The sequence below is a fragment of the Cetorhinus maximus genome, chromosome 16 (genome assembly GCF_964194155.1).
Source record: "Cetorhinus maximus chromosome 16, sCetMax3.hap1.1, whole genome shotgun sequence".
NCBI lineage: Eukaryota > Metazoa > Chordata > Chondrichthyes > Lamniformes > Cetorhinidae > Cetorhinus > Cetorhinus maximus.
The window spans coordinates 27,388,779-27,415,522 of NC_135894.1; the positions used below are offsets into that span (position 1 = coordinate 27,388,779).

The following is a 26,744-nucleotide window of genomic DNA, read 5'->3' on the forward strand; positions in this document are numbered from 1 at the left end:
GTCACGACACTCTAGTTCCTGTCACTCAACCAATTTTGTATCCATGTTACCACTGTCCCTTTTGTTCCATGAATTTCAACTTTGCTGGCAAGCTTATTATTGTAAGTATTATACTTTTTGGAATCCCACGTACACCACATCAACCGCATTACCCTCCATCGGCCCTCTGTTGCATCATCAAAAAGCTCAATCAAATTACTTAAACATGGCTTAACAAAGCAGTGCTGACTTTTCTTAATTAATCAACACTTGTCCAAGTGACTGTTAACTTTATCCTGGATTATAGTTTCTAAAAGCTTTCCCACCACTTGAGGTTCAACTGACTGACCTGTTGTGGCTGGGTTTATCTTTACACCCTTATTTGAGAAACATGATATTTGAAATTTTTCAGTCTTCTGGCATGACACCTGTAACTGAGAAGGATTGGAAGATTATGGCCAGTACCTCTGCAGTTTCCTCGCTTACCTCCCTTGGTATCCTTGGATGTACTCCCTCTGGCCCTGGAAATTATAATTTTATTTGAGTATAATTTTTCTTAAATTTCCAGTATCATTGTGCCCAATTTAGGGCATAAAAGAGGAAGTAAAGGGATAAGAATGGGACTGGTCCTAGAACGTTTCTGAAATGAGGCAGGACAAATCGTGAGCGTGTAATGTAACCGATCACAAACCAGAATGGGCTTTACTCTCATTCCCTCTTGTAGGGCACAGCCCAGCTCACGTGTTGGCCTTTGAATGCACATTTAACCTGTTTCTGGGTGCCTCCCCATTACTTCTGGGATGAACAAAGTCAAGATTTCAGTGCATTTGGCATCATAGTTTGGGGGAAGGCTAAAGGAGCCATCTAAATTTGGAGAGCTTTGGTCTGGCATAGTAAGATGCTTCACTAATGGCTACATTGACTAGCTCATAATGTCAAAGGAATTACTGATGATTTTAGCCACTGCATTCACTTTCCTTTTTTATCCTCTCATTCCATATTGTTACCTGCAAATTGTGCACACTGATTTATGAAGCACTTTAAACCTGGCCCAAAGCTGAGTTCAGGATCTGCTCCCATTTCTTATGGTGGATTTGTAGCTGAGCATATGTTCCTGGACAAGGCCTGTACTTATAGAGCATGGGTAAATGGCCATCGTTCATGTACCAGCACCAGTTTTGGCAATCAAGTCTATTGGTTTTTTTTAATTTGTAAATGTCGGTTTTATCTTCTACCATTGAAACAAGGCTGTCAGCATTTTTGACGAGAAAGCATTTTGTGGGGCTTTCACCTTGATATCTATATATATTCCTAATGTACAAATTTTCTATCCATCTTTTCAGTATATCCAAAATCAGAATGATCCAAGCAAGATAGATCTTACAGTCAACATTCTGACAATGGGGTACTGGCCAACGTACGTACCCATGGAAATACATTTACCTCCTGAGGTAAGACTAATATCAGCCTATTCTACATTCATAGTCCTAATTTGTCAATATAGACATCTACAGCATACAGCAAAATCCACAACTGGGTTATCAATATTTCCCTAAAGCCTTAATTTTGTTAAGCCATGGGTACCATACATGTGATGTTCTGAACAGGGTTCAGATCTGGGAACACTGTTGTTCAGCATTTAGGTAAACAATTTGGGCTTTGGGATCAGAAGTACAATTGTCAAAGTTTGAGGAGGACACCAAATTGGGGAGCATGGTTAATGCTGAGGAAGACTGTTGACAAAATACCAGAAGATGTTAAACTTAGAATGGGCATGTCAATGGCAAATGAATTTCAATATAGTTAAGTGTGAGTTGGCACATTTTTGGTAGGATGGATAAACAGGCCATATACTCCCTGGAAAATGTGTCTAAATGGGATTGAGAATGAAAGAGATCTAAAAGTACAGATTTTCAAATTACTAAAAGTAGCAATTTAGGATAACAAAGCCATGAAATAAAATGCCAACAACCACTGGGGTTCATTCCTAAGAGAAATAGCTTCACTGCTTTTGAAGTCTATTTTACAATTTGTATAGAACCATGATTAGATCACACAGTACTGTGCAGAGATCTGACTTCCATATTACAAAAAGAATATTAAAGCTCTGGAGAGAGTGCAAAATGGATTTACAACGATGATCAGAACTGAGAGGTTAAAACTGTTAGAAAAGATTTAACAGGTTGGTGCCCTTTTTTCCTACAAAAAAGATGATTGTGACCTGAAATTATGAAGGGGTTTGATAAGGTAAACATATACAAAATGTTTCCACCTGTGATGGTGTCCAAAATTAGGGGTAATAAATGTAAAATATTCGCTAATAAATCCAGTAGGGTATTCAGGAGAAACTCCTCTTTCAAAGACTATTAGGAATGTGGAAATCACTGCTGCATGGAGTGCTTGAGGCTAAGAGCATAGATGCATTTATGGGGAGGCAAGATAAGTACAAGAGAGAGAAATGAATAGAAGGTTTTCTTGATGGGGTTAGAGGAAGTAGGGTGGGAGGAGGCTTGTGCAAAGCATTGTAACACAGTCAGACTCCATCTCTGTCTCAGCTCATTGGCTGCTGAAACCCTCATCCATGCCTCTGTTATCTTTAGACATGACTATTCCAATGCTCACCTAGCTGGTCTTGGTTCTACCTCCCTCCATAAACTTGAAGTCATCAAAACCCTGCTGACTGAAAAATTCCAGTTGACTCCTGATCGTTGGCAGTAATAGATCAATAGATCTTTTAATTATGTTAATGACTAACCTGCCGCTTGTGGGAGGGGAGCTGTCACTCCGACTGACCTCCCGCCTTAAAAATTACCCAGGCTGGAAGACACCAGCAACCTGGCACACCAGTTGGTGCCTTGAAATTCCAGGTCCCCTGACCTCATTCCGCCTCTGATATACTTCCAAAATCCAGCCCACTTTTTTCTAAAGAGCTCTGACCTATTGGAAATTAAATAAACTATTAATAAGGTTTATTATTGTCAATCTCTATATTGATTTATGTTTGAGAAAATACACAATTTTTATACCAGATCTCTTGATTTTTTCAGAGTTTGTGATGATATGTGTATATTTTTATATTTCTGTGTTTCCGTATATATTCTATGTAGGTAAAGGTAAGCTGTGTTTTTGTGTGTCCAGGGTTAACCAAAGTTGAGGTTGTTGGAGTCAGATTGTCTGTAGAATCTAAGGAATGAACGACTAAAGGTGTTATCTTCTTACATTTTGGAATGAGGCCTTATGATGGGTGTTAACTTACAAGGAAATGGAGTAGATCTGAAATTAGCATTTGGGGATAAGTTTTGAAATTGATTTGTTGCTATTGCATTTCAAAGGAGTCTCAAAGGTTAAAAAAAAGAACATTGGCATTTTACAGGAGATTCATGCGTAAACAGAGGCAGGCGTTTTAAATTTTGTTGACCTGAAATCGAGGTAAAATAGGAACATAAAAGGTTTTGATATTTGGGAACCTGAGTTTTCAAAGAAATATATGAAGACAATGAAGAACTAAGATGACAGGCTATTTGTGAAAATGAGGTTTCAGTTGTAGCAGTTGCTGTGGGGGGAGTCCCACTGTAGACCAACTCTGGTGTTTTGGAGGGTGTGAAAATCTTTTAATCAAAGAAAACAATTGTATTTTGGGGGTTATTTCATAAGTTTTTTTTCTAACTGTGTATCTTGTTTATTTAAGTTTTTTTTCCTTTTAATAAACATTTTAATTAGTCAAATTTTAGAAGTTATCACTGGAGCCCTGTGCTTTTGTGCTGCCTCCCCTCCTCGTTTCTACAATACAGAAATAAAATTTCGATCAGCTGAGATGGATTTCAATCTGAGATCTGACTTGCTCAGTATTAGCATCAGCTGCGGTTGTAACAGTTTATCTCTTGATTCTTGAGACCGTTGGCATTACTGTATTCTATTAGTCTTTTTTACAGCCAGCATTAATCATAAGGGAGGAAAAATCTCCCCTCACTGGAATTGTTTTAAGCTTTGATGCTTCTGGGGAGATTAGAGAAGCTCTGCTCCTCAGAAGAAAAGTTTAAGGGAAGAATTATGTTCAAAATAATGAGGGGTTTTGATAGTGTAATAAGGAAAAACTGCTTCCGTTGGCAGGAAGGTTGGTAATGAGGGGACATAGATTTAAGATAATTGGCAAAAGATCCAGAGGGGATCAGTGCAGCAAGTGGTTATGATCTGGAAGGCACTCCCTGAAAGAGAGGTGGAAGCAGATTCAGTAATAATTTTCAGAGGCTTGGATGAATACTTAAAGAAAAAAAATGTGCAGAGCGATGAGAAAAGGGTAGGTCTCAGTCAAAAGGCTGGCACAGGCATGAATGACCTCTTTCTGTGTAAACGAATGTGACATCTGGACTTCATTACATTTGTAATGTTTAAATATATATGTTTTAGATGATAAAATTGCAAGAGGTATTTAAGACATTTTACCTCGGAAAACACAGTGGCAGAAAACTACAGTGGCAGCCAACATTAGGACATTCTGTGTTGAAAGCAGAATTCAAAGAGGTAACCTTTTAATTATCAGGAATTATTTTTAATAATATTTGGTTGTGGCGTACATCTGATGAAAATAATGATAACTGAGATACTGGAATAGGAGAATGTGAATTATTTATTTTGTTTATATAGTTTGTTACGACCAGGTGAGGAGGGGTACAATGACTCCTCTCTTTTCCCACTTCTCATTTGGTAGTAGCAGAGGTTTTGAATTTTAAAAGGATGCTGTATTTCCAATTTAGTATGTACGTGACTGTGTGCAGTATGTAAGAATTAAGCCAAGGAAGTATTCTTGAGTTAAACACATAAGGGGTTGGCTTTATTGTGCTAAAACCCACCGAGGTAAAAATGTTAAAAATGCTCAAATACGTCTTACTTCCCACTAACGTGCGCAAACACACATTCAAACCACAAGCATGCAGGAAGAAATACAACTTCACAGAGTATTGAGTGTTAAGTGTAGACTTTTTTTTTAAAAGTCGTCATTAGAGTTCACTGATTGTATCCAAGGTGCGGTTCTCATGCTGAGGCAGTGGCTTTTCACAGTCATGGCTAGTATGTCCTTTTCTCCTGGAAACACTTGTAGAAATCCCAATGGCTTTTAGTGGAGAGTCCCTGTCTGCTACAGGAATGTAGACATATTTTTAACTCAGACAAACAAGGTTCAAAGCTTAGATGGAATATTGTTGAGAAAGAGGGCAAGAGACAGCTGCTCACTCCAGCAGCTAGATCTCTGCCGAATCCCAATTCTAGCAACAGCCAGGGTAGTATCACATGACCTCTCCATATCGGCTTTGTATTCTTAAAAGAAAGTTGATCAGCTCATGTCTGGCACAGTTCCTCTTAGCCATTGGGATAGCTGAGGTGATTAATTTTTAATGTTATAGCAAATAACTCCTGAATGGTTCATTCTTCCTTGTAGATGAGATAGGAAGGAAGCTTTTCACACTTCCGAGGAAGTCCTTGTCTGAGTCTTCTTAGACCTATGTCTCCATGAAATGGAATGTGGCTACACAGATGCACGTTGGCAGCCATTTTAAGTAATTGTCTTTGTTTCAGTGAAATGTCTCTTTTTAATATGACCAGCCAATGAGATACATAGAACACATCTTCATGACAATTTGGTGGTTTTGTGAAAATATGAGTAGACCATTCAGCCCCCCTCCGATCCTGTTTCTCCATTCAGTTAGATGACGGCTGATTACTATTTTAGCAACATCTACCTGAAACTGGCTCTGCAGCCTTTAATGCCCTTCCCTAACAAACATCTATCAATCACCGTTTTGACATTTTCAGTTAACCTAGTCTTGCCAGCTTTTTGAGGGAGAGTGTTCCAGATTTCCACTACCCTTTGTGTGAAGAAGTGCTTTCTGACATCACCCCTGAACAGCCTAGCTCTGATTTTAAGGTTAGAGGTTAAACTTCCCCATGAGGGAAAATATATTCTCTCTGTTTATCCTATCAAATTCCTTAATCATCTTAAACACCTCAATTAGACAATTCCTTAATATTTTATTCTGTGGAATACAGGCCTAGTCTATGCAATTTGTCCTCATAACTTAACCCTTTTAATTCGAGTATCATTCTGGTTAACCTGTGCTACACCTCTTCCTTGGCCAGTATAACCTTCCAGAGATATGGTGCACAGAGCTGAATGCAGTTGGTCCAGAGGGATCTAACCAGAGCTCTGTACAGATGTGAAATAGCTTCCATCCCATTGTTTTCCAGCCCAAAGTTCCATTACCCTTTTTATTTTTTTGTACCTGTCCACTTGCTTTTAGTGAACTCTATACTTTGGCCCCTAAATTGCTCTGTTCCTCCACAGTTTCTAGCTTCTATCTATTTAAAAAAAAATTCTGATCAATCTTTCTTGTATCTGCAGTGGATGATCTCCCATTTCTGTACATTGAATTCTATCTGCCAAAGTTTTGCCCACTCGCTTATTTATCAATGTCCCTTTGCAACTTTCTCCTCCCATTTACTGTTCATTCTATTTACTGTGTCACTTGATGTGGTGAGCAAACTTACGACTCCAGATTCCTTTGTCGAAATCATTTATAAATAGAATGAAAAGCTGAGGCCTCAGTATAGATGCCTGGGGGTGGGCACCACTAGTCATATCTTTTCAAGCTTAGTATATTTCTGTTATCCCTACCCTGTTTCTTACCTCCTGTTCAATTCCCTATCCAAGCTAATAGGTTATCTCTTATTCCATGCACACTCTCATTTTAGTTAAGTTATTATGTGAAACCTCATTAAGTGCCTTCTGGAAATCCACATAAATAACATCCATTCACTCTCCCTTAACTAACAAGTTTGTGGCCTGCTCAAAAAATTTAACTAGGTTTATTATACATATCTTAGTCTTTACAAATCACTGCTGGCTCTCTCTGATTAGTTCATATTTGTTCGATTGCTCGCTCACCCTGTCCCAATTACAGATTCTAGTAACTTTCCCACAATAGGCCTTGAGAAAATTAACGGCCAATTTAGTCCATGTTTTTGTCTAACCTTGCTAAATAATGGAGTGGCATTGGCAGCTTTCCAGTCTAACTTACCATTTGCAAGTTGATGAGGTGACCATTAAAGTTAGTGGTGTACAAGTGTGAGTCCATTTGTTCATTGTTTACACCTCGTTCCTTATTCCGGTCCTCTACCTGGAACTTTATCCACCGGATGGGGAGGAAATTAGACAAGTGTAAACTGAAGAGAGTGGTAGGCGAAGGACTTAAATTGGGTGACATAACTACTGGTGTTTTTAACAAAACATGGCCTCCAATTTCTCACGACCTGTTCCCATGGAGGGCCCATGCCTGAAATGTTAATATCTCTGATGCCTTCCAGGATGGTGCCTCACCTACTGAACGATTGCTGTGTTTTCTGTTTTATGTCACATTTCCAGCATAATTTCCTTTTGTGTTCCTATATATTTCCATTTAGTGTTCATTCACTTGAAACAGAGATATACAGTACATTTATTGATATATCAACTCTTTCATTCAAAATTACTTCATTCAACTAATATGATAATTAAGCATTTTTACAATAAATTGCCACTTTCTGCATTGTATTGCTAAGTTCAATTGGTTGAAATGATTAAAATTTTTATACCATATTAATGAAGTAAATATTATGTACATTTATTCATGTATACTATATTAATGTGTCATATATTCCCATATGTTATCTTCTATTTCATGTATAGCATAGTATCAAAAAATGCAAGATACCTTGATTATCACTTATGGTGTTTGACTGTTTTGTTGCATTCTATTGGAGCATGGTGAGATCGTTTCCTCCAACTTATCTGCTTGAGCCTGTTGTCCTCAGTAATTTAAAAAAAATTGTAGCCCAAAGTTATTTTGCTCCCATTCGATCCCTAGGCCAGAATTAGTGTTTTTTCAATGTGCACTCTAGGGTAAAAAGGAGCTGCAGGTTTCACTCTTCCAGACCTTGGTACTGTTGATGTTCAACGAGGGCAATGAATTCAGTATGGAGGAAATCAAGACTGCAACTGGCATAGGTATGGAAATAATTCAGAAGTTTGAGTTGACAGTTTAATCTTTGCTGTACAGGTCCACTGGAAATTGTTCTCTGTGTAAAGCTAGCAATCCGAATTCAAAACACTGGTAGTTTCGGAGAGGTAAGATGTATATGGAGCTGCTGCTTGATCTGTTACTGATCACAACTAAGCAGTTCCTCCATGTAAGAGGGTACCCTAAGTAGCTAGTCTCAACACAATCAAAAATCAGCAATTAATTGAACTATCTAATTGGATGTTTCTATTTCTCATTTTCATTTGCTGTATTTTTCTCAACAAAGCTGGCCTCAAATGATAAGTACATATTTAATGTACTTCTGATCTTACAATGCAGTTCTCTACTTTCCTATTGAATGGGAACCAGTATTGGAAAGCAAACAAAAGATTCTGCAATGAGCTTAACTGCCCAGTGGGAAGTTCTCAGAATCTGCTTTCATCATGATTATGTTCAGACCTACGCCAGTCAGCAACACTCCTCCTTCTCTGGTGGCAGCAGCAGGGCCTCTTGTTGAGTTGACTCCACATTAGCTTTCCTAGCAATGGGAGACTGGGGACAGGGTCATCTTCAGTGGCATGCTTGGTCCTCCACTAGATTGCTGGTTCACAGTAGTCCAGGAAACTGTTGATGATTGAAGTGTCAGTCTTTCCCATTCATGTTCTCTGGAAGGATTGATCCATCATTCAACCCAACTCTAAGATAAAAGCAAAATACTGCGGATGCTAGAAATCTGAAATAAAAACAGAAAATGCTGGAAAAATTCAGGTCAGGCAGTATCTGTGGAGAGAAAAACTGAGTTAACATTTCAAGTCCGTATGACTCTTCAGAGCTCTGAAGAAGTCATGTGGACTTGAAACGTTAACTCTTTTTCTCTTTCGATAGATACTGCCAGACCTGCTGAGTTTTTCCAGCATTTTCTGTTTTTATTTACTCAACCCAATTCACCTGTTTCATCAAAAACTTTCCCTCCATTGTAATGTTGGGGACAGGGCTGCTCACTGAAAATTCCACAATGTTCAGCTTCATTCACAATTCTTATAATGAGGTACCCAGGCCAATCTACAGCAAGAGTTGGACAACATCCAGGTTTGAGCTGTGGGCCGGTGACACTTCTTTATGCCCATGTGAGTGCCAGTGATAACCATTTCAAACAAAAAGGTCTGGCCATTTTCTTTTACCTTTATGTGGCATCACCATCACCCTACAATAATATCTTCGTGATCTTGGAGGTTTAACTAGATTAGCCATATTAATACCATGACATACTACAGGTATCAGGATGGTGTGACTCCATTCCTGACCCTCAAACCCTGATTATGATGGAATACTCATCACTCACCTGAATGTGTGAACTCTCAAGACCTTCAACACCATCTAGGAGAAGGGAATTAGCCTGACCTGCACCCCTGGCATTGAGCTCCAATACCTACCCTCACTACCACTCATGCATTGTGATTGTAGGATCCGTAAGCTGAACTGCAATAATACCCTTTATCAACACGTCCCTCCTCTGTGACCACTACATAGGAGAGCTATACCTCCCCTCCAAGTCTAACAGTGTCCAGATTTGGATATTTTTTGTTGTCCATTCATTGTTGCTGGAGTTTCTTTTCTAATAAAGCTGTGGGGAGCACAAAGACTGAAATGGTTCAGGGAAACAACCCACCAGAATCTATTCAGCCACGAAGGGACAGAAGATAAATACAGCCGGACATGCAACACTCCTGTCTCAAGTACAAAGCATTTAAAAATATATATCACTGGGTGCCTCCCAGTCAGCTTCAAATAACTGCAAATCAATGTCCTAGTTGGCCAAACAACAGGAAACTCACCAATGCTTAGCATGATATAGTTGGTTAGGCTCCAGCAATCTAGATACTCACTCACGTTGGCAAAATAAGATTTGTGACCCCACAGGGATCTGTGTTGGGGCCTTGACTATTCACTGCTTGTTTAACAACTTAGATCTTAGGATAGGAACTACATATCCAAGTTTGCCAATGTTATGGCACAGCCGATGGTAAATGCTGAGCTGCTCAAATCCCAAAGGGAAACTTGAAACAACTGCCACAACTGTTTTGTAATTTGTATATATTTCAAGATACGTGCCTTGAATAAGACTACCGAGTCTTATAGGTTTCTTACAAAACTAAATTAAACCTTTATTAATAGAAGAAATTCTTTTAAGTATATATAGATCTACAAATTGCTACTATTGTAACTTCTAAATCCCCTAATTAACCTAAACCCCCAGTTACACTTTTGTTAAGGCCACAGTAAGATGCACAGATTTTAAAAGACCCAGGCAAAGTAGTACACAATACCCTGAAACAGTCGAATTCAAAGTGAGCTTTCTTAACTTCATTTCTTTGTAGACAGCAGCTTGAGGCTTAGATGCTGGAGGTTTTTCACATTTGTTAGATCTTGAAAGCCTTCCCTTTCACACAGCCTTCTCTCCTTTATCCATATTTTCCCCTTTGAATGCAAATTCTCATTGTTTCACAACGTCTTTGGACTTTACCTCCAAAAACAAGTATCTCTCTCAGTACTAATTTTACCAGTAATCTTTGGGGAAAATAAACACACTGTTTCTTAACTTCTTCTGGCTAGGTGAAACATTTTGCCCCTCCTTTGAATTCAAGCTAGTCTGGTTTATTTAAAAACGCAAATGTTCCCTTCACCCCTATGTTTACCTACTTAGCATTTCAAACCTAGCTTATCTTCTGATACACCAAAGCCTTCAGACCAGCTGCCTTTAATTCATTTAAGTCACACAGACAGACAGACACAGACCCCACTATTACTCTACAATAAATTCCAATAACATTATGAAAATTATTATATCTTCCTGATAGCCAATTACATAAAGATAGCTGGCATTGTAAGCAAAGATGTTAATAAGTTAAGTGAATGATCAAAACTGTGGCAAATCGATTTCTATATAGGCAAGTGTGAAGTAATCCACTTTGGATCTAAAAAAGGATAGAACAGAGTACTTTGCAAATGGTGAAAAGCTAGAAACAATAAGTCCAAAGAGACTTAGGGGTTTGTGTACTTAGGTCATTAAAATTTCATGGACTGCTCAAAAAAATAATCATAAAGGCTAATGGAATGTTGGCCTTTATATCTAGAGGACTAGATTACAAGGGGGCAGAAGTCATGCTACAGCTATACAGGGCCCTGGTTAGACCGTACCTTGACTACTGTGTTCAGTTCTGAGCATCATACCTTCGGAAGAATGTATTAGCCTTGGTGGGAGTGCAGCTTCGAATTACTTGATTGATATCTGGATTTAAATTACAAGGAGAGATTACACAAACTAGGATTGTATTCCCTGGAATTAAGACGATTGTGGGGTGATTTGAAATAAGTTTTTAAAGCTAATAAGGGGAACAGATAATTTCTCTCTCAATACCCTGGTTGGGAGTCTAGGACAGAGGTTCTCGAACACTTTCTTTCTTGGACCACTTAGATGGGCAAAAGATCCTGCAGACCACATACCGGCATACCCCACCTGTTCTCACTGACGACCAGAGAAAAAACTCATCAAGTTATTGCAGACTTATGGAAACTAAATATTTTGCTGCTTTTTCACTACTAATTGTAATAAGTTTGTGGATTCATTTTTTATTAACTATTATGTTATTAATTCATGCCAGAAGCAAAAGTAGAGACATTTTAATGTGATAAACATGAATACTGTACAAGAGAATGTTTATTGAAAATTTCAAATGCTATAAAACCATCTCAGTAAGCATCTTACATCTTTACCAGTCAAACAAAATCCAACAACAATATAAGTCTTGCTTATAAAACTACATTGTTGTTGCTCACGCTTACGACGGCTCGTGCTGTGCATGAGGGAGCTGGTCTGGTTGTGTGGCATCACACGAGTGATGGGGATGAGGGTTCCAGCCTGTTCTCTCGTATCGCCTCAATTATGGTGTTGCACATCAATAACTCACGTTTTGGACAGACCACACTTTGAGAACCACTAGTATTGGAAGTAAGCATAGTCTAAAAACTAGAACCAGGCCTTTCAGGAGTAAAATTCGGAAGCATTTCTACACACACAGCAGAAGTTTGGAAATGTCTTCCACAAACGGCTATTGATGCTGGATCAATTATTAGTTTTAACTCTGATAGATATTTGTTGCCTAAAGGTGTTAAAGAATATGCAGCAAAGGCAGCTACATGGAGTTAGATCACAGATCAGCCATGAGCTCATTGAACAGCAGAACAGGCTTTGAGTGACAAAATGGCCTACTCCTGTTTGTATATTGTTCCTTTTCTTTGTATTTTTCTTGTAGAACAATACATGTTGCAAATATATACTGCATGGTAAGTTTCCAATGAGACTGCTATATGTACTATAAAATTTAACAAGTGCCTTTCTAAGGTGTACACTTCCTTGTTTTGGTTTACTAAATATTTATGTTTTGTTTTTTTGACTGCTCCTTTAGAGGATGGTGAATTAAGAAGGACACTGCAGTCTTTAGCCTGTGGGAAAGCTCGTGTGTTGAACAAAGTTCCAAAAGGAAAAGATGTGGAAGATGGAGACAAGATAATCTTTAATGATGACTTCAAGCATAAACTTTTCAGAATAAAGATTAACCAAATCCAGATGAAAGAAACTGTATGTAATCCCTCCAATGATGTGACATTTTACCAAAAATCCATTCAGTGTATCATGAGAGCCTATTGTCATTGTTCTGGTCACCTTCATACTGAAAAATGTTAAAATGCAATATTTTGGGGGACATTCCAGCAATATTTTCTTGTCATTTTTCAGGTTGAGGAGCAAACAAGCACTACCGAGCGGGTATTCCAGGACAGACAATACCAAATAGATGCTGCTATCGTTCGAATCATGAAAATGAGAAAGACACTCAGCCATAACCTCCTTGTTTCAGAACTCTATAACCAGTTAAAATTTCCAGTGAAGGTAATGAAAGTTTTTTTACATATGGCCTATAATTTTAGGGACTAAACACTTAAAGATTGCCAGGGAATTGGCAGTGTGTCTGGTTTGGCCCCTGAAATTCCACAGGTGCCACCTCTCCCTGAAATCAGGAACACTTTTTTTTTTCACCCTCTCAAAAAAACTTAAAGCTGTATCAGTTGAAAGTTTCAAACTGAGACTGATTTTTGTTAGGTAAGGATATTAAGGTAGATATTAAATCTACCAAGTGACTGAATCTCTTCTATAAAATTCAGACTATCAATACTAAATTCTGGAAGGAGACTTAGTAATTTATAAGACAGACAAGTGAGAGCAGAGCAGGATCAGGGATGGAGGAAGTACAAAAAACAAAAGAAGAGTATAAAATATAAGGTATTTACACATTGGGGCTGCAAATTACGGGGCTTGTATACAATTCAGCAATCCCTGGGGTTTAGCGAGGTGGTCTTTCATTCTCACCGCTAAGGAGCCATGGTGGGTAAATGGAGTCAAGATACAGATCAGCCTCAATGTAATTGAATGGTGAAGCAGGCTCAAGGGGCTGTCTCCTGTTCCTACATGTTTCACTTTGTATGAGCCTAGATGGTGATGGTAGATAGTTCAATTGTGTTGAACGTGGTCTTCCTTGCCTGCTCTCCCGATTCCAATTGCAGTGTCTTCTGCTCAACTAACTCAAACACAGAGCAGTGATTGAACTTGACACCATGCTACCCTTCTCTCTGCTCTCCTGAAGTTAAGACTGCAATGCTGGGCCACAGCCTCCACGTGCTTGACTATGGCTGCACAAATAGCCATGGCCATTCTGCATGAAAGTACAAAAGAACAAAGAAAAGTACAGCACAGGAGCAGGCCCTTCGGCCCTCCAAGCCTGCACCGATCATATTGCCTGTCAACTAAAACATTTTGCACTTCCGGGGTCCGTATCCCTCTATTCCCATCCTATTCATGTATTTGTCAAGTTGTCTCTTAAACACCACTTTCGTACCTGCTTCCACCACCTCCTCGGGCAGCGAATTCCAGACACTCACTACCCTCTGCGTAAAAAACTTGCCCCGCACATCTCCTCTATAGTTTTCTCCTCTCACCTTAAATCTATGTCCCCTAGTAATTGACTCTTCCACCCTGGGAAAAAGCTTCTGACTATCTACTCTGTCCACGCCACTCATAATTTTGTAAACTTCTATCAAGTCGCCCCTCAATCTCCGTCACTCTAGTGAGAACAATCCGAGTTTCTCCAACCTCTCCTCATAGCTAATAACCTCCAGACCATGTTTGAGACTTAACCCACCAACACTGGCAGTGCATCATCGTACTATAGTGGGATAATCCTATGAACATGCAGTCACCAGGGGTCACTAGAGCCACAGCCTAGCCAACGTTTTTTTCCCTTCTGTTCCAGGTAGTGGCATGAAGGTGAAATAGCAGTCAGCCACCCCACCAGTTGAGATTGACATAGACTGGTTGTCGATTCTGAGACGTTTACGGCCCCTCCAACCATGTGGTGCCTTTACCCACTCTGGCATTAGCAGAACCACACACCAAGTATTCTTGCTTAATTTCTTGAAGCATGTTCTGTTGAACTATTACATGATCCTAAGTATGAAACTCCTGGATTGTCGTAAAAACCCATCTGATTCACTAATGTCCTTCAGGGAAGGAAATCTGTCATCCTCACAGAGTCTGGCCTACATATGACTCCAGAACCACAGCAATGTTGGCTCTTAATTGCCCTCTGAAATGGCCTAGCAAGACACTCAATTGTACTAAACCATTACAGAAAAATCAATTAACACCACTTGCAAGAAGCACTGAGGGTGGCAAGAGCACAGAATGGACTCTGAGTGGGCAACTTCAATGTCCATCACCAAAAGTGGCTCGGTAGCACCACTGCTGACTGAGCTTGTCAAGTCCTGTAGGACATAATTGCCAAGCTAGGTGGTGAGGATACCAACAAGTGGGAAAAACCTACTTTACCTTTTCCTCACCTACCTGTTGCAGATGCATCTGTCCATGATGGTACTGATAGGAGTGACCACCGCACAGTCCTTGTGGAGATGGAATCCTGTCTTCACACTGAGGAACACCCTCCATTGTGTTGTGGGGCATGAGGATAGACTCAATAGATCAAGCAGTTCCAAGCAGGGCACTCAGGTGCTGTGGGCCATCAGCAGCAGCAGAATTGTATTCCACCATAATCTGTAACCTCATGACCCGGCATATTTCCCACTCTACCATTACTCTCACAGGCCAGGGGGACCAACCCTGGTTCAATGAAGAGTGCAGTGGGGGGTTTGCCAGGAGCAGCATCAGACATACCTAAAAATGAGCTGTCAACCTGGTGAAGCTACAACACAGGCCTACTTGCATTCCAAACAGGGGAAGCAGCATGTTGTAGATAGATTATAGAGCTATGCGATTCCACAACCAACAAATCAGATCAAAGCTCTGCAGTCCTGCCACATCCAATTGTGCACGGTGGTGGACAATTAAACAACTCACTGGAGGAGGAGGAGGCGGCTCCAAAAACATCCCATCCTCAATGATAGAGGAGCCCAGCACATCAGTGCAAAAGATAAGGCTGAAGCATTTGCAACAATCTTCAGCCTGAAGTGCCGAGTGGGTGATCCATCTCAGCCTCCTGAGGTTCTCAGTATTAAGGATGCCAGTCTTCAGACAATTTGATTTGCTCCACATGATATCAAGAAACAGCTGAAGGCACTGGATATCACAAAAGCTATCAATATTGACAGCATCCTGCCTGTGATAGTGAACACTTGTTCTCCAAAATTAGCTTCACCCTTAACCAAATACAGTTATAACAGCTTGTTCCAGTACAGCTACAACAATGGCATCAACCCAGCAATGTGGAGAAATGTCCTGCCCACAAAAAGCAGGACACATCCAATCCAGCCAATTATCATCCCATAAGTCTACATTCAGTCATCAGCAAAGTGATGGAAAATATCTTTGACAGTGCTATCAAACAGCACTTACACAACCTGCTAACTGATGTTCAGCGTGGGTTCTGCCAGACCCACTCAGCTGCAGATCTTGTTACAGCCTTGGTTTAAACATGAGAAAAGAGTTAAAATTGCATGGGTGAAATTACTGATTGCTCTTGGAAATCGTGGCAGCATTTGACCATCAGGGAGCCTCAGTGAAGTCAATGGGAATCAGCAGGGTTAGGTGGCGGTGGGGTGGGGTGGGGGGTGGTGGGGGTGCTATGGTGGGTGAAACTCTCCACTGGTTGGAGTTACTCCTAGCACAAAGGAGGCTGGTAGTGGTTCTCAAAGGCCAATCATCTCATTCCCAGGATTTTGCTGCAGGAGTTCCTCAGGATAGCGTTCTAGGCCCAACCAACTTCGGTTGCTTCACCAATGACCGACCTTCCAACATAAGGTCAGAAGTTCACTGATGATTGCACAATGTTCAGCAACATTCACAACTCCTCAGATACTGAAGCTGTCTGTGTCCACATGCAGCAAGACCTGAAGAACATTCAGACTTGGGCTGATGGTGACAAGGAACATTTGCACCACAATTGCCAGGCAATAGCCTTCTCCTACTAAGAGAATCTAACCATCTTCCCTTGACATTCACGTGCAAATTGGCATAGGGTAAATAGAGAGAGACGAAGGTGTGGCTCAAAGACTGGTGTGGGAGAAGTGGGCTCCGGTTTGTGTGGCACTGGCATCAGTACGGGGAAAGTGGGGGCTGTACCATTAGGACGGTTTACACCTGAACCATGCTGGAATGAGTGTCCTCACAAATCACATAACTAGGGAAATAGAGAGGGCTTTAAACTAAACAAGAGGGCTGAGGAATCAAGCTTGGGTGGAGGTAGCAATTCAAGGTGTAGAGTCAAGACATGAGAGCAAAATAATAATATGAGAAATGAGGGTCAGAGAATGGCAGGAAGGGACAAAGAGAAAAAACCTAAGAATACATCAACAAGTCAAGACTAGATGTTACAAAGGTAACAAAATGACAAAACTAAAGGCTCTCTATCTGAATGCACGTGGCATTCATAACAAAGAAAATGAATTTATGGCCCACATTGAGGTAAATAAGTATGATCTGATAGCAATTACGGAGTCGTGGCTGCAGGACGACAAAGATTAGGTCCTTAATATTGAAGGATACATGACATTTAAGAAGAATAGGAAGCTCGGTAAAGGTGGACGGGGTAGCGCTGTTAATCAAAGAGGGCATTGGTGCAATAGTTAGAGATGACCTTGGTTTAGATCAGGAAATGGAATCGATTTGGGTGGAGATGAGGAATAGTAGGGGAAAAAGTCATTAGTGGGAGTGGTCTACAGGCCCCCTGACAGTAGCCACAGTGTAGGACAAAGTATTCAAGAGAAAATGTTGTGTGCCTGTGATAAAGGGACGGCAATAATCATGGGTGATTTTAATCTACACATAAACTGGAAAAATCAGATTGGCAATAGTAGCCTGGATGAGGAGTTCTTAGAATGATTTCGAGATAGATAGTTTCTTAGAGCAGCATGTTCTGGAACCAACCAGAGAGCAGTTTATAGACTTAGTATTGTGTAATGTGGCAGGATTAATTAATGACCTCAGAGTAAAGGCACCCCTAGGTAACAGTGACCATAATGTGATTGAATTTTACATCCAGTTTGAAAGGAAGAAGAGCGGACCTAAGATTAGTATCTTAAACTTAAACAAGGGTAATGATGTGGGGATGAAAGCTGAGCTAGCTGAAGTGAACTGGGAAACTAGGCCAGAGGATAGACCAATAGAGAAGTAGTGGCAGACATTTAAGGGGATATTTCAGAGTATTAGAATAAGTGCATTCTTGCTATAAAGAAAAATTCTAAGGGGAGGACCCACCATCTGTGGTTAACTGAAGATGTTAAAGAAAGCAACAAACTTAAGGAAAAAGCATACAACTCCACAAAGATGAGTGGCAGGGCAGATGATTGGGACAGAATATAAGAACGTTAGAGAATGGCTAAAAGGTTAATCAGGAGAAAGAAATTAGAGTATAAGAGGAAGCTAGCTAGAAATGTGAAAACGGATAGCAAGAGTTTCTACAGGTATTTAAAAAGGAAAAGAGTAAGTAAAGTGAATGTTCATCCTCTAAAGAGTGACAGTGAGGAGTTAATAGTAGATAATAAGGAAATGGTGGAAGAAACAAATAATTATTTTGCTTCTGTGTTCACTATAGAGGATACAAAAACATTCCAGTAATAGCTGGAAATCAAGAGCTGAACGGGAGAAAGGAACTTGGTGAAATTGAAATTACTAGGGAACCGGTACTGAGCAAATTGATGGAGCTGGGGGCTGGCAAGCCTCCGGGTCCCAGTGGACTACATCATAGGGTCTTAAAAGAGGTGGCTAATGAGGTAGATGATACGCTGGTGTTAATTTTCCAAAATTCGCTAGATTCTGGATAGGTTCCATCGGATTGGAAAGTAGCGAATGTAATCCCTCTATTCAAGAAGGGAGGGAGGCAGGAAACTACACGCCAGTTAGCTTGACGTCTGTCGTGGGGAAGTTATTAGAATCGATCATTAAGGGGATTATAGCTGGGCTCTTAGAAGAGCTTAAGGCAATAGGGAAGAGTCAGCATGGTTTTGTGAAAGGAAAATCATGTTTAATCAGTTGATTGGAGTTTTTTTGAAGGAGTAACATGCACATTGGATAAAGGGGAGTCTGTAGATGTACTGTACTTGGATTTCCAGAAGGCATTTGATAAGGTGCCACATTAAAGGTTATTACAGAAAATAAAAGCACATGATGCAGGGGGTAACATATTAGCATGGATAGAGGTTTGGCTGGCTGGCAGAAAGTAGAGAGTATGTATAAATGGGTTTTTTTCTGATTTGGCAGGATGTGACTAGTGGAGTCCCATAGGGGTCTGTACTGGGGCCTCAACTTTTTACAATTTACATCAATGACTTAGATGAGGGGAGTGAAGACACGGTAGCTAAATTTGCAGATGACACAAAGATAAGTAGGAAAGTATGTTGTGAAGAGGACATGGGGTTGCAGATGGATATAGATGAGTTGAGTGAGTGGGCAAAGATCTGGCAAATGGAGTTTAATGTGGGAAAATGTGAAGTTGTTCGTTTTGGCAGGAAGAACAAAAAAGCAGAGTATTACTTAAATGGAGAATGGCTGCATAATTCTGAGGTGCAGAGGGATCTATGTGTTCTAGTAAATGAGTCACAAAAAGTTAGTATGCAGGTGCAGCAAGTAATTAAGAAGGCTAATGGAATGCTATCCTTTATTACGGGAGGGATTGAATATAAAAGTGAGGATGTTATGCTTCAGTTATACAGGGCGTTGGTGAGACCACACCTCAAATACTGTGCAGTTCTGGTCGTCTTATTTAAGGAAGGATGTAAATGCATTGGAGGCGGTTCAAAGGAGGTTTACTAGATTGATACCAGGAGTGAATGGAATACCAGGAATCTAATGAGGAAAAAGTTGGACTGACTGGGCTTCTTTCCACTGGAGTTTAGAAGAGTGAGGGGTGGTTTGATTGAAGTATACAAGATCCTGAATGGTCTTGACAAGGTAGATGTCGAAAGGGTGTTTCCTCTTGTGGGTGAGTCCAGAACTATGAAGCATTGTTTTAAAATTAGGGGTCGCCCTTTTAGGACAGGGATGAGGAGAATTTTTTTTCTCTGAGGGTTGTGCGACTTTGGAATTCTCTGCCTCAGAAGGTGGTGCAGGTGGGTTTATTGAATATTTTTAAGGCAGAGGTAGATAGATTCTTGTTAGGCAAGGGAATCAAAGGTTATCAGGGTTAGATGGGAATATAGAAATCGAAACACAAGAAGATTAGCCATGATCTTATTGAATGGTGGAGCAGGCTCGAGGGGCCAAATGGTCTACTTCTGTTTCTATTTCTTATGTTCTTATTACCATTGCTGAATCCCCTGCCATCAATGTCCTGGGGGCTACCATTGACCAAAAACTGAAAATGCTGCAGCCATATAAATACTGTGGTTACAGAAGCAGGTCAGAGTCTAGGAATTCTGCAGTGAGCATCTCTCCTCCTAACTCCTGAAAGCCTGTCCAACATCTACAAGGCACAAGTCAGGAGCATGATGGAATACTCCCCACTTGCCTGGATGAGTGCAGCTCCAACAATACTCAAGAAGCTTGACACCATCCAGGACAAAGCAGCCTACTTGATTGGCACCACCTTAAACATTCACTCCCTCCACCACTGGCGCATGGTGACAGCAACGTGTACCATCTACAAGATGCATTGTAGCAACTCACCAAGGCTTCTTCGACAGCACCTTCCAAACCCACAACCTCTACTACCAGAAGGACAAGGGCTGCAGATGCATGGAAACAACCACTTGCATGTTCCCCTCCAAGCCACACACCGTCCTGACTTAGAACTATATCACCGTTCCTTCACTATTGCTGGTTCAAAATCCTTAAACATCCTAACAGCACTGTGGATGTACCTACACCGCCACATGGACTGAAGCAGTTCAAGGTGACAGCTCACCACCACCACTTTCTCGGGGAAATTAGGAATGAACAATTAATGCTGGCTTTGCCAGTGATGCTCACATCCCAAAGACAACTTTAAAAAAATAAAATAAAATCTGCATTCCCCTTCATGTCCCTTTATTAATCTATTTCCTCTCTATTAGAGACAGCTGTTGAAACAACATTTCTCAGTTTGATATCGTACATATGCTATTAGGAATTGCAGTCGACCCACACCGCATAACGTTGATTCCCTGCCTGGTTGGGGAAGGTCATTTAACCCTACTGTTCAAGTCTGAGTTTTTTCCCCCCCTAATGTAGGCAGCAGGTGAAAGGTTTGTCTTTTCCACACCACAGAACTATTTGATCACCTTTTTCATTTAATTGTTATTTACCTCAAGTACCTGCCTTTTTTAAACACATCTTTGGTATCTGGTTTGATGGGGAAAGGTTTCCTGTGAAATATCAGCTTGGACTATTGTGTGGAGTTGCTTCAAGTCTTGATCAATAAACCACCGTCATTCCTCTTAATTCCAATTGGCTTTAGAGTGCAGAAGGAAAACTAACTGAAAGGATAGAGCACAGATCCCAGGAGACAAGGAATGACCCTTCACCAGACACTGGTACAGCCACTGTGCCAATAGTATAGGAAAGTGGATCCAAATTGGCTCATCATTTGAGACACTTGAGCTGGGAGGCAAGCCTTAAGAAAGGTGAGAGATGGAGTCAGGGAGAAATTAATTGAAATCTCAAAGGGAAATGTGAATTGAATAATATATTCTAGATTGGCACAAACTTTAGAAGCAGAAGTCACTTTCTCAATTTTACTTGACTTGTTAGTTCAGAATAGGACATGATAGATGGAGTGCAAAGCAAGGTGGCACAGGAAATGCGTTCAATGTTGTTATACCGACGAGCTGGGTGGTCAAAACCTAGTTCCGAGCAGGAACAGGTCCCTAGTGGCTCCCCATAATTCAGAGGAAGTGAGAGCATCGGTGTAGAGATGCAGAAGGCTGATGTGTGTGAAAAATGGATAGCCATACTGTTGCAGTAAGGGGTGCTTTTCTGGGGCTGTTTTTAAGATGTGTTGTTTTGATGGAAGCTGAAGACTTGATGCAGACATTAGGTGCTGAGACTGGGGAGACCTGTTCACATGTGGCACAACAACAAGCTGCAAAAATCAATTCAGTACCCCTAGAAAAGCTATTGTTTCTTTAAGACTCTCTTGTACTGCTAGCTGTACTTTTGTTGTTCTTTGGATAAGAGAGAAAGCTTTGGAACTGGCTTACTTGGATTATCTCAGTACTGCTGATACCATGCTTTCGCACTCTAAACTGGAGGGAACCATTAACAATTCAGTTTAATCATTTCTTGTTTATGTTTTTTTTTACCCCTTGTCTCTGCTTCGTCCCTAATGTTCAGCCAGGAGACCTGAAGAAAAGAATTGAGTCTCTAATAGACCGGGACTATATGGAGAGAGACAAAGACAATGCCAACCAATACCACTATGTGGCATAAAAGTACAGACCAGGACTGTGTCAATGCTGGATCTCAACTCCCCAATGCCAGTAAAATGTCAAGAGCACTGATTCTGTCTGCACTCTTCAGATTCTCTTTGATTGTTACACACACAATCCGGCCCTCGCAACATCGCCGAAACAAAGGAGATTCTTTTGGGAGTTTCACTGTTGGAAATCCCTTTCAGGATAGATGGCTTTGGGCCTTTCACAGCTTTCAGGATAAGTCTTTGCTTTCCTGAGAATCGCTTCCCTAAAGAGTGTGGAAAGGGTGCATATATAAACACACTTGAAGCAGCAGTCCATCTATTTCCCTCACAAGTGGCTGACAACTGATTGTTTCCTTATCTGCATTCATCTGGTTTCACTTGAGGCTCAAGCTGTCAACTCATATACTTTGCTTTTAGTTCTGATTTATTATAAAAATCTGTCTACTTATTAGTCCCCTCAATATATAACTAATTGCCACACCTGGGAATCTTCAAGAGAGTCTTATTAATATAGAAAATGTGAGATGGCCCGAGTGCAAAATGCTGCACACTGCACACTGGCTTTTGTAACTGTACTACATCAGTGAAGTGAAAAATTATCCTTTTTAAATGTATCAAATTGCCGGTCATTATATAACAACTAATGAAATAACTAACTTTGAGCAATATTGGGAGCCATTATACTTCTGTTTACCCAACACACATTGCAGGGTAACAGGCTGAATTTTGTGCATCAATCTTTTATGTAAATTGAAAGATGCTTCTTCAAAATAGAGACAACTTACTTGAAGTGCCAAAGACTAGAATTTCAAACATATTCCATGCAAAACACTTTCTATAAAATAGTATTAGTTGCTTTTACAGTAATAAAACCCTGTAGTCTAAAGTCAATCCTGCTCATAATATTTGCTTTAGGCAGGTTAACTAAAGCCTCCTCCACCTACCACCATCAATCCACGGGTCACTTGACATTACAGTTGTTTTTTTCCCTTTTTTAGATGAAGCATTGGATTTACAGTGATTTCACAGGATATCTTGAAACTTTGTCTTTGCAGGAATGTAAATATAAGAACAGCAATGCTTTGTACAATATATATGTTCTCCTTTCACACTGTAAATCATTCAAATTACTAACTTGGATGGTGGAGATGGTCAGCTGAAACTTGGAGTTTTGTGATAACTTGTTACATATTGTAAATATGTTACCTCAGTTCAAAAAGTGCTAAAATTATTAGGGTCTTGTCTTGCGATAACTGAATATAAAATGATTTTCTGCCATGGGTTGAGTGTTTTTATTGGCATAACATTTATACAACTTACAGCTAATACATTTTTCACAACTTGTAACCATACGTATTTATAGTGACAAATTAAAGCAATAATAGGCTGTAATTTTTGTATCTTTAATCTCAACACAAATTTATCTTGTAGCAGTTGCCACTTTTATGTTTGTAGCTGGTAATTGATGACTGGAACAGTTGGCAGCTCACTACCTTGAGCATGATGAAGAAATGAAGGTGGTAGGGGTAGGAGACAGCTGTGGAAGGCCAGGGATCTGAAATTGGAAGATGCGGTAGGAGTATGTTATCGGTGATGATTTTCCCTCACCCTAAAAGGGGATGTTGAGCTTGGGGATGCTAGGATGGTGTGCATGATGAGGGAGACAAGGAAATGGTCAGAGAGGGCTAGAGTAACGTAGACCTTAGGGGTGAATACATAGCAGGGACCCAAGCAATAAGGAAAGTAGTTTCCAAAGGAGGAGAGGGCCAGGACTGGACAAAAGAACGGGATGAGCCTGGATGGAGAGTTGGGGCAGTGGGTGTCTGGACAGAGCAGGAGCAGGGTCAGCCTTCTCAGCAATTACTGATTAATTCAGTGTTCTGCTTGCAACTGCTGGATATAAAAACAAATCCAATTATCCAACTTGGCTTTATTACAGATATAGAAGTTTTCAGAGATCAGAATATTTTAAATTTTTCCTACTTGAATAATTTGAAGAAAATTCAGAAGATGTCTGGATATCTTTCAAATGGTTTATTTGATCTACGAACATGCTACATATTCCAGTATAACTTGTAAGTGAAGAATAAAACATCACTACCATCCTAAATGGGACTTTGAAAGTGCACTTACCTATCTCATGCTCCCAGCAGGAGCTCATATCCTAAAGGGAGAGCAGTTGTCACTTTATCCCTGACCTGCTCTGCGCAGGAAAGGTATTCCTGCTGGCTGCATGGGGATCACTGACTAACCCTATTGGGTAACAATAGTTGAGAGGGTTTGGATGTTATTTACATTTGTCTTCTGCCATGTTGAGCAGTTCTAGAATGTTCGACATTGGCAAATCAATCAGTATATTTCCCCAGATAGTGCTCATCAATCAAGGCTTGACAGGTCATTGAGTCTTTTACAAAATAACCTTGCTTTTTGTATATGGCCAAACTGTTGGACTGAGCACCCAAGAGTATACCCACAATATTAGGGTCAAAATACCAACTATTCAGTTCCAACGTCTGTTTCAGTAACTGTTTATTGGCACAAAACAGCAGATAGTTTCAGAAATGCATCAATGTCAGAGCCCAATGCTAATAAGTTTGAATGTATAACATGATTTGGCACATTATGGGGCCAGAACATGACCTCCTCCATTGGCCAATAATCAGATGGCTAATTAAAATTCACATCATATGACATACGATCAGGCCTTGACTCAAATCCGATTGAATTTCGGGGAACTGCGTGTTGCATTGCAACTGGTAAGACCCTGGCCTTTCAACACTCAAACATAAATATCTGCTGGCTGGAAGGGTCTCATGTGAACTGAGACTTGGCAGTCTCCACCCAGTTCCTAATAAACATGGAGCTCTTCATCCAGTATTAGTTGTCAGTCAGAGAGCTCGCAGGGTGACTGATGGGGGAAGTGCATTGTTGGGGTTAGAATAAAGGCAACTTTATACCGCAATCAAGCCAGCTGACGGGTGAGAAAAGCCACTACGCCCAAGTGTGTCTTATCATAATGTTGACAGAAAGAAAACTTCTAAAAGAAAATCAGTCTTGATTGAGAAAACATTTTCAAAATTTGATAGCATAAATTGATTTTCCACAAATCTGGTCAACTGAGTCTATTTCTGTATTATAACATTTGCAAAACTACCAGACCAGAGCAAGAAGCTGCATTGAACATAGTTACCAGCATTTGTAACACATTTCTACTCTCTGCTCACATTGGATATGGATAACTGCTGAGCTCGGCTGCTTGAAACTGCGCCATAGTCCATCATTATCTTTTTTATTTGTACATGGGATGTGGGCATCTCTGGCGAGGCCAGCATTTATTGCCCTTGAGAAGGTGGGGGGGTGAGTTGCCATCTTAAACCATTGCAGTCCATGTGGTGTAGGTACACCCACAGTTCTGTAAGGGAGGGAGTTCCAGGATGATGAAAGAATGGTGATATAATTTCAAGTCAGGATGGTGTGTGGCTTGGAGGGGAACTTGCAGGTGATGTTGTTCCCATACATTTGCTGTCATACTCCTGGGCAACAGAGGTCACCAGTTAGGGAGGCAAAGATGAGTTGCTGTAGTGTATCTGACAGATGCTACACACTGCACTCACCATGCACTGGCAATGAAGGGAGTGAATGTTTTAAGGGATACCAATTAAGTGGGTTTCTTTGCCTTGGTGTTCAGCTTCTTGAGTGTTGTTGGAGCTGCAGTAGGGAATATTCCGTCACACTCCTGACATAAGCCTTGTAGATGATGGGGAGTTGCTGGGGAGTCAGGAGATGAATTAGTCACCATGAAATTCCCAGCCTCTGATGTGCTTTTGAACTCAGTATTTATATGACTGGTCCAGTTAAGTTTGCGGTAACCCTCAGGCTGTTGATGGTGGGGGATTTGGTAATGGGAATGCCATTGAACGTCAAAAGGAGATGGTTAGATTCTCTCTTGTTGGAGATGGTCATTGCCTGGTTCTTTTGTGACGCAAGCATTAGTTGCGAATGACCTGAGTCAGTTCAAACCGTGGAGATCAGTTGTTTTGCAAGATCCTGGGGAAGAAATACAAATGGGGACTGGAAAAGCTGAATAACAGATGTACTGATGTATGTTAACAATTGATTTGTTAATGTTCTGTCTATCCGAGGTTAGTGATATGAGCAGCACCCTTGGGAAATCCCTACCACACTCGACAAGATTTCTCTCCTCGATTCATTACTGACGTCCTGGGACAACTAAAAGCTTTGCTGAATTCTTCAAAGTTACTCATTGACCCAATTACCCTGAAAGTAAAAGAAATGAATTCATCTTGCAGACACCAATATTAACCTAGGTTCAAATTAAACCAATAGAACAATAATTTAAGTATTGGAACACAGAAAACCAAAGTAAGAGAACTGGGTGAAGCACCACTGTCTCACCTCAAGGGAATCAAATTCAATATTTTCATAGCTGTTGACCCAAAGGGTTCCATGTGAAACGAGCATATAAGAGTCTCAATACTAATATCCAAGAATAGCAGCATAAAACTTCCCTTAAACCTGTACTAATTAGCAATCTCACTCACCCAGACAGTTAAAGGATGGGTTGTGAGAGAAAGTTGGGGGGAAAAATGTCAGATGAGTTATGGAGTAATCTGAGGATGGAGCAGGGCAGCGGGAGTATTTCTCTGCATTTGGCTGTGCCGTATCTCAGTCATGATGACACAGGATACGTGAAGTACAAAGTACGCCATTCTCCAGCATTACATCATTCACCTTGTTTAGC

At 40.5% G+C, this 26,744-nt stretch overlaps 2 protein-coding genes across 4 annotated transcripts in view; one reads left to right on the forward strand and one right to left on the reverse strand.

Moving 5' to 3' along the window:
- LOC144691453 (cullin-4A-like) overlaps positions 1–23,262 on the forward strand; it is a 56,140-nt gene extending 32,878 nt beyond the window's left edge. Inside the window, exons 15-20 of the mRNA XM_078559552.1 lie at positions 1,323–1,430; positions 4,387–4,500; positions 7,909–8,014; positions 12,494–12,666; positions 12,823–12,975; positions 21,898–23,262. Coding sequence (XP_078415678.1) covers positions 1,323–1,430; positions 4,387–4,500; positions 7,909–8,014; positions 12,494–12,666; positions 12,823–12,975; positions 21,898–21,993 — 750 coding nt within the window. The 3' untranslated portion in view covers positions 21,994–23,262. The remainder of the gene's footprint in view (positions 1–1,322; positions 1,431–4,386; positions 4,501–7,908; positions 8,015–12,493; positions 12,667–12,822; positions 12,976–21,897) is intronic.
- The window catches only part of phex (phosphate regulating endopeptidase homolog, X-linked), a 173,068-nt gene continuing 169,317 nt past the window's right edge, over positions 22,994–26,744 (reverse strand). The window contains exons 22-23 of one of the 3 annotated variants that reach the window (XR_013579134.1): positions 24,116–26,260; positions 22,994–23,875 (exon numbers count right to left, since the gene is read on the reverse strand). Coding sequence is in view for 2 of the 3 variants with exons in the window: in XM_078559553.1 (XP_078415679.1) it covers positions 26,158–26,260 (103 nt within the window). In the remaining variant the exon portion in view is untranslated. Of the gene's footprint in view, positions 26,261–26,744 lie in introns of all 3 variants that reach the window. The other 2 variants (XM_078559554.1, XM_078559553.1) reach the window with 2 other exon arrangements.